General features: G+C 42.1%; 1 protein-coding gene across 2 annotated transcripts in view; it reads left to right on the top strand.

Moving 5' to 3' along the window:
* Positions 1-13,597, top strand: part of LOC126998692 (reelin-like) — a 438,128-nt gene that overhangs the window by 223,229 nt on the left and 201,302 nt on the right. For both annotated transcript variants that reach the window (XM_050860695.1, XM_050860691.1), the window contains exon 41: positions 11,024-11,247. In XM_050860695.1, coding sequence (XP_050716652.1) covers positions 11,024-11,247 — 224 coding nt within the window. The remainder of the gene's footprint in view (positions 1-11,023; positions 11,248-13,597) is intronic.

Here is a 13,597-nt window from a genome sequence, read left to right as displayed (position 1 = left end):
CTTTCTGAGCGTTCGTACATACGATTTACTGGTCATCAAGGACGTAGACCTGAAGTGGAACGGTCACTTTTGTTTAAATAATAAATGAACGTCATTATTTGAATTCGAATACATGAAAAAAAAATCGTCGACTCTGCTTTTTTCCCAGATTTGAATGCTGTCCCTGCTCCCTGACCTAAAAAGTCATACCAAAGTTTATTGGAAAAGGCAAAGTCTGGGTGTTTTTTTTCATTCACAAACACTGTGTTCTTCCCGCTTCAAGAGGCTTCGGAGGACATTGTAAATTAGGGAAATACAGACAACAATCACCGGACGGCATTTCCCCCTCCTGTGAGGACAAGAGTAAATTATTGAACAACTACATCAGTGGTTCTTAACCTTTTTCATCGTCTTACCCTTGAGACTCTCCAGGGCATTACCGTGACCCCTATATTAAATTTTGTGATGGTGAACTTTGAGTAAAAGTAAGGTAAAACAAAACTATATGTAGGTCCTGATTAATTGAAAATGTTACAAATGAAAGACCTTGAAAAATGCCACAAATCCCCTACAAGTGCTTAAACAGTACAGATTAAGTTTTTTCCACTTATAAACATTTATATAATGGGCCAGATGATAGCCAATATAGCACAGTATCCATTAAAAACGCATCATTGATAGATAAAATTGTTCACGAGAGGTATATTAATTTGTCTCCAGAAAAAAAAAAAGTTACTACAAAATAGCCTAGTTCTCTTAAATGCAAAATAATAACTTAGTATTCCTAAATGCAAAATAATAAATCCTAAATGCATAATAATAGCTTAGTTTTCTTAAATTCAAAATAACAGCCTAGTATTCCTAGGTGCAAAATAATAGCTCAGTATTCTTAAATGCTAAATAATAGCTTAGTATTCCTAAATACAAAATGACAGCCTAGTATTCTTAAATGCTAAATAACAGCCTAGTATTCCTAAATGCAAAATAATAGCTTAGTATTCATAAATGCAAAATAATAGCCTAGTATTCCTAAATGCACAATAATACCGTAGTATTCCTACATTCAAAATAATAAGCTAGTATTTACGAATGCAAAATAATAGCCTGGTATTCTTAAATGCAAAATAGTAGCCTAGTATTCTTAAATACAAAATATCAACCTATTATTCCTAAGTGCAAAATAATAACCTAGAATTCCTGAATGCAATATAATAGCATAGTATTCCTAAATGCTTACTCTCAAACTGTTCTCTCCGTTGGGCTCCTCCGATCACAATCTTATTTCTGTATCCTGTCCTATCGCTCCTGTACACCCTCTGGACCCACTGAAGAGGCGATGCTTCTGGCATTTTGCTTTAGCTCGGTGGGACAACCTGAGGATGCACTTTTCAAATTTCCTGTGGAATGATTACTGCTTCCAGGAACGAGACCCCTCTGTGTGTGCCCAGCGCATCACAGAAGTGATTGTCTCTGGAATGGAGGCATACATTCCACGTACTTTCTCTACTCATCATGCTAAAAAGCCTTGGTTTAATCACGCTTGCTCTCGTGCTGTCAAAGATAGAGAGGCAGCTCACAAAAGGTACCATAGCTCATTCTCCGACTTAACAAAAACTCCTTCATTAATAGAAAATGCCAAAACCTTGCTGTTTCTAATTCTTTCCGGGACTTCTGGCAACTAGCCAAAAACATCTCCTCCAACTTCACCTCTTCATCTTTCCCTCCTCTCCTTAGTCCTGACGGCAGCACCGCCGTCTCATCTATCTCTATGGCTGAACTCTTCTCTCAAACTTTTTCTAAAAACTCCACTCTGGACGATTTTGGGCATATTCCTCTTACTCATCCCCCCTCTGACTCCTTTATGCCTGTTATTAAGATTCTTAAGAATGATGTTTTCTATGCCCTCTCTGGCTTCAGTCCTCAGAAGGCTTATGGACCTGATGGAGTGCCTCCTATTGTCCTTAAAAACTGTACCTCCGTGCTGACACCCTGCCTGGTCAAACTCTTTCGCCTTTGCCTGTCAACATCTACCTTTTCTTCCTGCTGGAAGTATGCCTTCATACAGCTTGTGCCTAAGAAGGGTGACCGTTCCAATCCCTCAAACTACCCCTCCTATAGCTTTACTTTCTTGTTTATCTCAAGCTTTTGAATCAATCCTTAACCGGAAGATTCAAAAGCACCTTTCCACTACTGACCTTCTATCTGATCGCCAGTATGTGTTCCGGAAGGGGCGTTCTACTGGTGATCTCCTTGCCTTCCTAACTGACTCTTGGTCATCCTCTCTTAGCCGTTTCGTTGAAACCTTTGCTATTGCGCTGGACATATCAAAAGCCTTTGATAGGGCCTGGCACAAATCTTTGCTTTCCAAACTACCCTCCTACGGTTTCTATCCTTCTCTCTGTACCTCTATCTCCAGTTTCCTTTCTCACCGTTCTATTTCTGCTGTGGTAGACGGTCACTGTTCTTCCCCTAAACCTATTAACAGTGGTGTCCCGCAGGGCTCTGTCCTATCTCCCACTCTCTATCTGTTGTTCATTAATGATATTCTTTCCAAAACACACTGTCCTATCAATTCTGACGCCGATGACTCTACTCTGCATTACTCAACTTCTTTTCATAGAAGACCCACCCAACAGGAACTAAACGACTCCAGGCTGGAGGCAGCAGAACGCTAAGCCTCAGACCTTACTATTATTTCTGATTGGGGCAAGAAGAACCTGGTGTCCTTTAACGCCTCAAAAACAGTTTCTCCACCTATCCATATGTGTGGGGGGGCTCCACTCACACAGCTCTTCTGGACAGAGTGGAGTGTAAGGCTCTTCGTCTCATCAGGTTTCCTCCTCATACTGAAAGTCTCTTAAATTCCGCCGCCATGTTGCCTTTCTTTCTATCTTATATCGATATTTTTTATGCTGACTGCTCTTCTGAACTTGTTAACTGCATGCCTCCCCTCCTCCCGCGGCCTCGCTGCACACGACTTTCTACTCATGCTCATCCCTATACTGTCCAAACCCCTTATGTAAGAGTTAATCAGCATTTTCATCTTTCATCCCTTACACTGGTAAACTGTGGAACAATCTTCCCTCATCTGTATTTCCTCCTGCCTACGACTTGAACTCTTTCAGGAGGAGGGTATCAAGACACCTCTCCTCCCGGAATTGCCCTCTCTTTTGGCCACTCTGTAATCTTTAGGAGCAGAAAGTAGCAGGTTTTCTTATTCATTATTGTTTTATTTTTTTGTGCCTTTGAACTGTCTTTTGTTGTAAAAAAAATTAACATAATGTCCCTAAATTCAAAATAATAGCCAAGTATTCATTAATGCAAAATAATAACATAACATTCCTAACTGCAAAATAATAACCTAGTATTCATTATTGTAAAATAATAGAATAGTATTCCTAAATGCAAAATAATAGCCTGGTTTTACTAAATGCAAAATTATAAGCTAGTGTACAAAGTAAAATTATAATGTCTTTCACTTGACTACTTCTTTGGCTTATTAGCAGGTTAATACAGATTATAAAGATCTTTCCACTTACAATTCATTACAGAAGTTGAAGATACGGTATAACATGCAGAAAAGCTTACACCATACGAAAAAAAATCCAATATTCCTCGAAACAACTTACCTCGTTCCCTCGTGTGAAACTGGAACGCAAAGCGCCATGGGAGTCACAGAGCAGGAGCGAAGCACATAGTCCCCCCCTCGTAGCAATGATCTGAGTGATTGACTGGTCGTGGTTGATGTCTTTAGCAGCTGGCCAACTCAAATACATGAAATAAATTACTTTCTCCCAAACCCTCCGTGACCGCTCTTGAAACCCCAAACGACCCCCTGGTTAAGAACCGCTGAACTATATCCTCTCAGTCTTCACACAGTGGAATCTAATGACCATTAAGGAGAGAGTTCAGGTATATTAACGAGAGGATAACGACAAGTTGAGGGATGTGATCATCACTAGGCAGGTCGTTCAGGATGAGACTGTTGGGGTAAAGAAAAATAAATCTCCATGTCTTCATGAAAAATTCTCACGGGTTCTGAGGGAATGCAAGTTCATAAGTGTCCCTCTAGCCAACATGCTTGAGGTGTCAGTGAATTATGGCTTTGTACCTAGTTTCTGGAAAGTAATGTGACGCCAATCTTCAAAAAGGGGGACAAGTCAGCCACTTTTAATAATTGTCGTCCAATAGGCGCACCTAACATCACTGTAGCCGATCCAGGATTCAGTACGTTTCCTAACTAGTAGAAGGTAATGTTATAATTGTATTTCGTAAAGAATCCTTATAACCAAAAACTATCTAAAATTACGGGTATTCTTTTTCTTGAACAGAACATTGAATAAACAGCAGAACAATAATATGAAAATACGTATAAGGTTGTAGCCCGCAGGTCCGAGCCAGCCTGTACGCCATTTTGCGGGTGTCGGATACCATAAATAGCATATTTTTACTGCGCAAAGCAGGTGATGTCACTTATTGTGACTTCGTGAGCTTTCATATTTATCTATTTGTGTATATTTCATGGTGGCAAAACTTTCATTACTAGTTTCATTTTTACTAGTGACACGAATATGTGACTGTTTTTCACAATAGAATTTTACTCAAACAAGTGAATCAGACACCACAGAAATATTACCAGTGTGTGTATGAATGAATACAAAGATAAGCACATACTTTGATTTAACTCTAGGATGTCTCGTGGATCATTAGTAAATAAAAACAAAACATCTGGATAGGCTACTCTTTAGCCCGTTACCGGCTATGGCTGCCAAAAAAGTCCCTCCGCCAAGTTTGTACCCCCCATTTGGTGATTGTTAAGTACGCCTATTGCTGAACCCTTGCATCGTGTCTTCTCAGACAACATAGACCACAATTTTCTTCAGATTAAACAGGAAACTCTAGATGATCATGTTAGAATCTGCGTGTCTGATCTGGAGGAAATAAGAGATGCAGCCGCTCTTGAAAAGCACTCCCACAGAAATTGCTTCCATTATGCGGAGCGCATCTGTTCTCAAATAAAATTCGATGACACGAAGGTTATCCGTTCTCTTTGTGATGAAGAAATCCTCCTCAAAGTCCAGAACACACTGGTTGGTAACGTATCCATGACAATGGCTGAACTGAACGATGAATATTTGTTAGTTTTGAAGAGGTATGCAGTCGAAACGAGCAGTACAGGAAACTACCGTAAGCACCTGAAAGGTCTAATTATTACTCGACGCCTTTCAAACGTCATAAGCACATACTTTGATTTAACTCTAGGATGTCTCGTGGATCATTAATAAATAAAAACAAAATATCTGGATAGGCAACTCTTTAGCCCGTTACCGGCTATGGCTGCCCAAAAAGTCACCCCGCCAAGTTTGTACCCCCCGATTTGGTGATCGTTAGGTGCGCCTATTAGCCTGACATCATTAGCAAGATGTCAGTAAGATGCTGGAGTCGATAATAGCTAACAGCGTTTGGGATCATGTGGAGAGGCATATCTTAATTCATGACTCGTAGCCTGGGTTCACGGAGGGTAAAGGTGGCGTCACACTGGACCAAATCTGGCGAGCACGAGCTTTTGCTGGCAGCTTTTGCTGGAGGGATGGCTTGCTCCCGAGCTTTTGCTCCTGCGTTTAGCTCGCCGCTTGGACGGGGAGCAGCTCGGCGAGCCGCAAGCAGGCAGTCAAATGAGCTCTTTGGTGCACCGGTATGTGAATAATATATATTACCTAGTGTATTGAATCCGCATACCCATGATATTAGAAAACTTATTCATTTACTCCTTTTATGTTTGACAGTGTTTGTAATATTTTATAATGTTGAGAAAAGTAGTGTTGGATTTTATTTTGATTTCCAAGACCAAGACCAAGACTGCCCAGGCCAGCTGATATAAACACTCGCCATGGCCACCTCTCCTCGTTCAAAAGTTCACTTGTCCTCCTTCATTGTACACTCTTTGATAGCAAGAGTCAGGGACCATCCCGAGTTATGGGACCACAGCCATCCAGATTTCTGTAAGTCTACGTTGAAGAATGTCATGATGTTATGATGTACACATCATGGGTCTCCCTCCCTTCTCTTCAGCCATGACCGAACCCAGTCTCGTCTTTTCTTCTTCTGAGGTCGTTGAATAACAGCAAGTAATGCCGTCACAGCTGCACACTTAGCCGTAATGCGAAGCGTAGGTGTAGTAGGCACCATGGTTGAGGCTTTGTTTACAATGTTGCTCGTCGCTCGTCCCTCGTCAGTGTGACGACAACAGTGACTTGCTCGCGAGCAAAAGCTGCCGGCAAGAGCTCGTGCTCGCCAGATTTGGGTCCAGTGTGACGCCAGCTTTTGTCATGCCTCACCAATCTTTTGTCCATCTAAAATAATGTAATCGAGGGGGTAGATGAAATGAAAACTACTCTATATATCTTGTGTAGTAAAGCGTTCGATAAAGTTCCTCACAACCGGCTGTTGCTATAATTACAAGCTCACGGTGTATATAGAAAAGTGTTGAACTCGATCAGGGCATGGCTTAGAGGTAGGCAGCAGTAAGTGGATATGAATGGTAAAAAATCTGACTGGGACTGTGTTACAAGTTGGATCCCATAGGGGTCAGTATTGGGTCCACTGTTTTTTATCATTTATATTAATACCGTGGGAAGAGTAATTCGCAGTGATGTCAGTAAGTTTGCGGATGGTACGAAGATCGGTAGAGTATTTAAATCAGATCAGGACACTTGTGTTCTCTAGGATAAGCTAGACATATTGCATGCATTGCATGATGGGGTGGGGAAATGGCAGATGGAGTCCAACGTAGGGAAGTGTATTATTCAAGGTATACGCATAATTAACTCTTCACATAATAGTTTCTTAAATGACATTCCTCTAAGCAGGGCTAGGTGTGAAAGGAATTTAGGAGTCTTAGCTCTGACCTCCAAGGGTTCAATGGAAAGTTGGGAGGAGGAGTGATGCTGAAGGAGAATAACGTACTGGTGGATAAAGTAGAAATGAGTGAAGGCACGGCAAAAGAATAAAGTAAGCACACATCATTAGCTCGCGAAAAATAGAGATTGCAGTGGGATATGTCCCGCAAAAGACGAGGGTATGGAATGAAATGGACTACCAAAACACGGTGAATGATGCTGCTAATGTTTAGAGAGCTTCATCCATGTAAGTGGTAACATAATATTGGTGGGGGACTTCAACTAAATAAAGTTCATTGGGATGACTAGATTGATTGATTGGTTGATTGATTAGACTAAATTCATGACGCCGCAACTGCACTGGTTATGTGACGCCGAATAAAATTACCGTATAAAATCGCAAAATCATAAAAAAGTTAATAATCGTAAAATTATGAAGTTATATTTAATACAATCTAAAAACAATATAGAAACAACCGCTATAGGCTGTACGCCTACAGTAGATGGAAGATACCAGCCTCCTCGAGGTAGTCGATGACCTCATGTCCCGGGGAGAGTGCCTTCTCCCCCAGCACCAGAGAGAGAGAGAGAGAGAGAGAGAGAGAGAAACTCTCATACTCCCGGTATCGCTCTCGCAGGTCCCCCAGACTGGGGCACTCGACCAGCAAGTGCCGAACAGTCAGGGGAACCAAGCAGTCATCACAGTAGGGCTGAACTCCCCGGGACATTTGAAGTCATGTGTATACCGAGGGTGACACACCCTAAGGCGGGCCAGTAGTCTCTCTCTTGCGATTCCTTATATGGGAATACGACCAGGGACGCACAGCGCTGGTCGTGACTTCCCCCATCCTTGTCGTGGCGATCACAGCCTCCCACCTGCGCTGCCACACCCTCTGGAGTGCAGACCGCTGGGAAGACTAGATCACAAAAAACTATGAACAAATATTGTAACTGGTTTTCAGCGTGGAAAGTTACCTGATAGGAAAAAAAAAGGAGTTTTAAGGGAAGAGGTGTTAATGGGCGCAAGTGAAAATACAAAAAATGAAGAATCTCTTAGAAAAATAAAATGTTAGGCAAGCACAAGCCTATGGCCGGGTAACCTTCAAGTGGATATTGATAATGCAGGAATTAACCAAACTGTGGAAAATATTTTAGTTTGCATATATTGCATATCATTATTGTCATTGATTTGGTGATGTTCAATCAAAACTATTCAGTACCACAGAAGGACTAGAAGCACAGTGAGAAGGGTTTCGATCGTCTGATGAATCATTGCCAACGTGTTAACTCTTAACTTGGCGACTTTAAAATCGCCAGGGCTTTCTGATACGAGACATTAGCGAAACCACACCTTCAGACCTCCGTCTCCAACTAAGTTCGTCTCATACCGTGAAACATATTTTAAAGAGAAACCCGACGGCAAACTGAAAATGCTCGGTCCAGCCCTTTAACCACAACAAAGCCCTCGGATCCCGTCCACTACCTTGCCCGAACGGCTGCTGCTTATACCTCCACACATTTCTTCCTACGTTCTGGAACTCTTAGTACTAAATTTGTATTGGCCAGTTATATTTGTTATACCATGAGGTAGGAGCTAGGGAGCTCAGCAGGTTACTGGCCTACTTCGATTTGAGTGGATTCCCAGCCAATTTTCTTTTACATAGCTGATAAGATATACAGAGTAATTGTGAGTTCAGTGGAACTAAGTGAAGCATCACACGATTGGACATGTACTAACACAGTGCCGACATACAAGAGATGGAATGAAGAATAACTAAATAATGAACTACAGAATAGCGTTACTGACTAGTATTGTGGCTAATGTGTGTAAGGATATTATTAAAGACCGCTGATGAAAAAATAGAACAGTTGAATGTCTTCACGGATCATCAGTTTGGCTTCGGGGAAATAAGATTTTCTGTCAGAAACCAATTGGGTTAAATGCAAGAGCAATTGACTTGTGAAAGGAAAGAAAGGGCTGAATGGGCTGTGTGTAACCGGATCTGAAAATAAAAGCCTTCTATAAAGTTCCACACTAGTGACTATGGAAACTGGAAAGTATAGGAAGGCCGAAGGGAAATAGTGCCAAGCTCGAGAGATAGTATATAGTTGGAGAGTTGGGTTTTCTTACCTAGGACGATAGAAGAGAAAGAGATCTGATTGCAGTGTGCAGCGAAATGAAGGTAAGATCTACAGGGTTGACCTGTTTTTATGGGATACCAAAAATATAAGACATTACGGGAAAAAAAATAAGGAGACAAGGTGCTTGGGACATATCAAGAAAGTTTTCATCATCAACTCGGTGACCCTTGGCCTGGCCTCTAAACCCATCCTGTTGTCTCTCCTTGTGCTTTTGACGTCATAAAGCCCTCTTCCATTCCTTTTTGCATGCGGGGAGTGCCTGGTTGAGCTGTTACAGGTAACTCTCGATTTACGCGAGTTTGGTTTACGCGTTTTTAAAATAACGCGGGGTCTAAAATCCAAATAAATGTTTAATTTACACTTGAACAACAATACAGTACCCACGCTGCCACGCTACTCAACAATAGGGGTGGGCAGGTTCCGGTACCAGTACCGGTACTAACGGTACCAGCTATACGGTACGGTACCGGTACCAGACTGCTCAGTACCGGTACCAATATTAGCCAGTCGCTCATGGTGTCCCTCATTTCTTCCTCACACGAGTGAGACAGACTGAGTGCCTGAATGGATATCTCGGTGATATGGATATTCTCTCTCTCTCTCTCTCTCTCTCTCTCTCTCTCTCTCTCTCTCTCTCTCTCTCTCTCTTTCTTTCTTTCTTTCTTTCTTTCTTTCTTTCTTTCTCTCTCTCTCTCTCTCTCTCTCTCTCTCTCTCTCTCTCTCTCTCTCTCTCTCTCTCTCTCTCTTTCTTTCTTTCTTTCTTTCTTTCTTTCTCTCTCTCTCTCTCTCTCTCTCTCTCTCTCTCTCTCTCTCTCTCTCTCTCTCTCTCTCTCTCTCAATATTTGTTTTTTTCGATAGAAACTTACCTCTTGTTTGATTTACATTGTTTTTGAATTACGCGACCTCTTCAAGGACACAATACTCGCGTAAATCGAGAGGTACCTCGGTAACTCTCGATTTACGCGAGTTTGGTTTACGCGTTTTTAAAATAACGCGGGGTCTAAAATCCAAATAAATGTTTAATTTACACTTGAACAACAATACAGTACCTACGCTGCCACGCTACTCAACATTATATACTAGGGGTGGGCAGGTACCGGTACCAGTACCGGTAGTAACGGTACCAGCTATACGGTACGGTAACGGTACCAGACTGCTCAGTACCGGTACCAATATTAGCCAGTCGCTCATGGTGTCCCTCATTTCTTCCTCACACGAGTGAGACTGAGACTGAGTGCCTGAATGGATATCTCGGTGATATGGATTTTCTCTCTCTCTCTCTCTCTCTCTCTCTCTCTCTCTCTCTCTCTCTCTCTCTCTCTCTCTCTCTCTCTCTCTCTGAATATTTATTTTTCGATAGAAACTTACCTCTTGTTTTGATTTACATTGTTTTTGAATTACGCGACCTCTTCAAGGACACAATACTCGCGTAAATCGAGAGGTACCTGTACATTTATTATCCTATATGTAAACCATTGACTAATTTAAGTTTAATATGACAGGTTGAAAAGGCTGCGTAGCTACGGAAAAAAAAATTACCCGTATAGTGTCATCTTTTTCTCAGTCTGAGTAGAAGCTAAGTGGCGTCAAATTCAGCTGCATCCAAACTTTACTGAAGAGCCTTGTAGCCTTGTAACCTCCTTATCCAGAACTGACCATGCAAGTATGTATCAATCACATGCATCCTGAGTTGTTGAGGGAGTGTGGCTTTGTTGTCGTTGTAGTTGTTATATATTTTTCAGCACATTAACTGGATATGCTAAGAAAGAGTCATAACACAGTCATGTAGAGTGTGTCAGAGAGAATGTTGACAACAGACTGCTAGAGCGGGATACGGTGCCGGTCTGCTGACGAGTGTGGCATATCACTGGACTTGTTTGTTGATTGGCCAATTATATATCCTTAATGGGTAGCGGATTGGGGATTTTATCAGAGGAGAAAAAAAGTATGTAATATGGTGGGACAAGTATAATGATGCATCCTGATTTTCCACATGTTTGCAGGAGAGTGAGATTCCGGTGGTGGCAAGGGAAGTACGGGCCCAGGGAGGCCTCGGAACCCTGGGCTGTGGATGATGTATATGTCGGGCCAGCCTGTTTGCACCACTGCGGCGGCCATGGCCTCTGCCTCAACGGGGACGTGTGTTTGTGTGACGATGGATACGGCGGGAATGCGACTTGTGTCCTTGAGAAAGACCGGCCACACACCCTGAAGGAAGACTTTGAGGGTCAGTGAAGAAGCCCGGACTCTCTCTCTCTCTCTCTCTCTCTCTCTCTCTCTCTCTCTCTCTCTCTCTCTCTCTCTCTCTTGTGTGGCACAATTAAGATGAATCCATATGTGCATGAATTGCAACACAAAAACTTCACATATTCTCTTCTTAGTGTTGCAGCTTTAACATTTCAATATTATGAAATTCCCATTTCACTTTAAATGGAATGAGTCCGATAATATTTTTTTTATATCAAATCTAACTCTCCAATCTACATGTAGTAATAGGTTGATTGTAATTGTTGTAGATTAGCAATGTTTGTTGTCAACTAGACTTGAATCTTAAATTAACAGTCCAAATAAAGAAAACTCATTTAGGATAATAAGGCATCTTCGACCTAGTTACCAAATTATTTTAGAAGAATTGCAAATTCGGACATATATACAAAATAGTTCTTAATTATCTGTTAGTCAAGCAGGATGGATTTTTGAGAATATCAGAGCAACAAAGGTCTCCTCGCCATGCAAAGTCCATTGCTGAATCAGATGTTCAACGTAAGGCAACAAGATTATTTCTTCCTTGTACAACAGTCCTTACGATGAAAGGCTCTGACCATTAACATTATCTCGCTTGAAGAGTGTCGACTCCTAGAGAAACCTACTTACTCGTTTGGTTGACAAATCCAAATTGTTTATGAGAACATAAGAACATGGGTAGGCGGTGGCCGAAGTGATAGCGTACTGGACCCACATTCGCCGCGTGATGGACGACGCGGGTTCGAATCCTCACGCTACCACTCGGATTTTTCAGTCACCGCCGAGTGGGCTTAAACACATGCTGTCCTGAAGACCACCCCCCAAAAATAAACCCTCTAGAAGCGTCAAGCCAAGCAGAAACGAAGAACGGGGGGGGGGCGCAATATGCCAATGTGCAAGATGCCACTACTATAAACACGCCTGCGCCAGAGAGGGGGCCCCACCACCAGGCCCACCTGAACCTGGAAGGGTCGACCAGGCCCCCCCACCGGAAAGATGCGGCCTACCAAGCAACAACAAAAAAAAAAAAAAAAAAGAACGTAGGAGTCTGCAAGAGGCCAGTAGGCCTGTACGAGGCAGCTCCTTTGAACCTAAGCTCCCGCGTATCTAACCCCACCTAATATCGCTATCCATGAATTTATCTAATCTATTTTTGAATGTGACAATTGTATTGGCACTCACCACGTGACTGCTGAGCCTATTCCACTCATCCACCACTCTGTTAGTAAACCAATTTTTGCCAATGTCCCTGTTGAATCTGAATTTATCCAGTTTAAACCTATTACTTCGTGTCCTACCCGGTTCTCTTACCAACAAACCCTTATGAATATCCCCCTTATTAAAGCCCTTCATCCATTTATAAACCTCGATCATGTCTCCACGCACCCTTCGCCTTTCTAGAGAATGCAAGTTTAACTGTTTGAGTCTTTTCTCGTATGGCAAGTTTCTCAACCCCTGAATCATCTTAGTCATCCTCCTCTGCACCGATTCTAACATTTTGATATCCATTCTATAGTAAGGTGACCAAAACTGAACCGCATAGTCAAGATGAGGTCTAACTAATGCTAAATATAGTTTGAGGAAGACTTCGGCGCTTCTGTTGCGTACGCTCCTTGAAATAAATCCCAGTACCCTATTTGCTCGATTTCTAGCTTGAATGCATTGTGCCCTTGGACAGAGATCAGAGCTGACTAAGACCCCTAAATCCCTCTCGCACCCAGACCTGCTTATGAGAGTGTCATTTAAGCAATAGTTATGTGAGGGGTTGTTCCTACCTACACTCAGAATACTGCACTTCCCTACATTGAACTCCATTTGCCATTTATCCGCCCAGTCATACAATCTGTTTAGTTCATCCTGGAGAATACTAGCGTCCTGATCCGACTCAATTACTCTGCCGATCTTGGTATCATCTGCAAACTTACTGACATCACTACTAATTCCTGTATCTAAGTCATTGATTAAAATAATAAACAAAAGTGGACCTAATATCGAACCTTGTGGGACCCCACTCGTAACACATCCCCAGTTAGATCTTTTGCCATTGATTTGCACTCTTTGCTTCCTATTGCTAAGCCACGCCGTGACCCAGTTCAAAACTTTACCCTCTACTCTGTGAGCCTGTAATTTAAGCAACAGTCTTTGGTGAGGAACTTTGTCAAACGCTTTACCAAAATCAAGATAGATTACGTCATAATTTTCATCTCTGTCTACCGCCTCAAATAATTTATTGTAGAGGGACAAGAGATTGGTGAAGCATGACCTACCTTTCGTGAACCCATGCTGCGAGTCGTGAATTAAGCTATGTTTCTCTAGATGCTCCCGAATGTTCC

Source organism: Eriocheir sinensis, chromosome 2 (assembly GCF_024679095.1).
Source record: "Eriocheir sinensis breed Jianghai 21 chromosome 2, ASM2467909v1, whole genome shotgun sequence".
NCBI lineage: Eukaryota > Metazoa > Arthropoda > Malacostraca > Decapoda > Varunidae > Eriocheir > Eriocheir sinensis.
The sequence above is the reverse complement of the archived record's forward strand: the minus strand, read 5'-3'. Positions and strand labels throughout refer to the sequence as shown.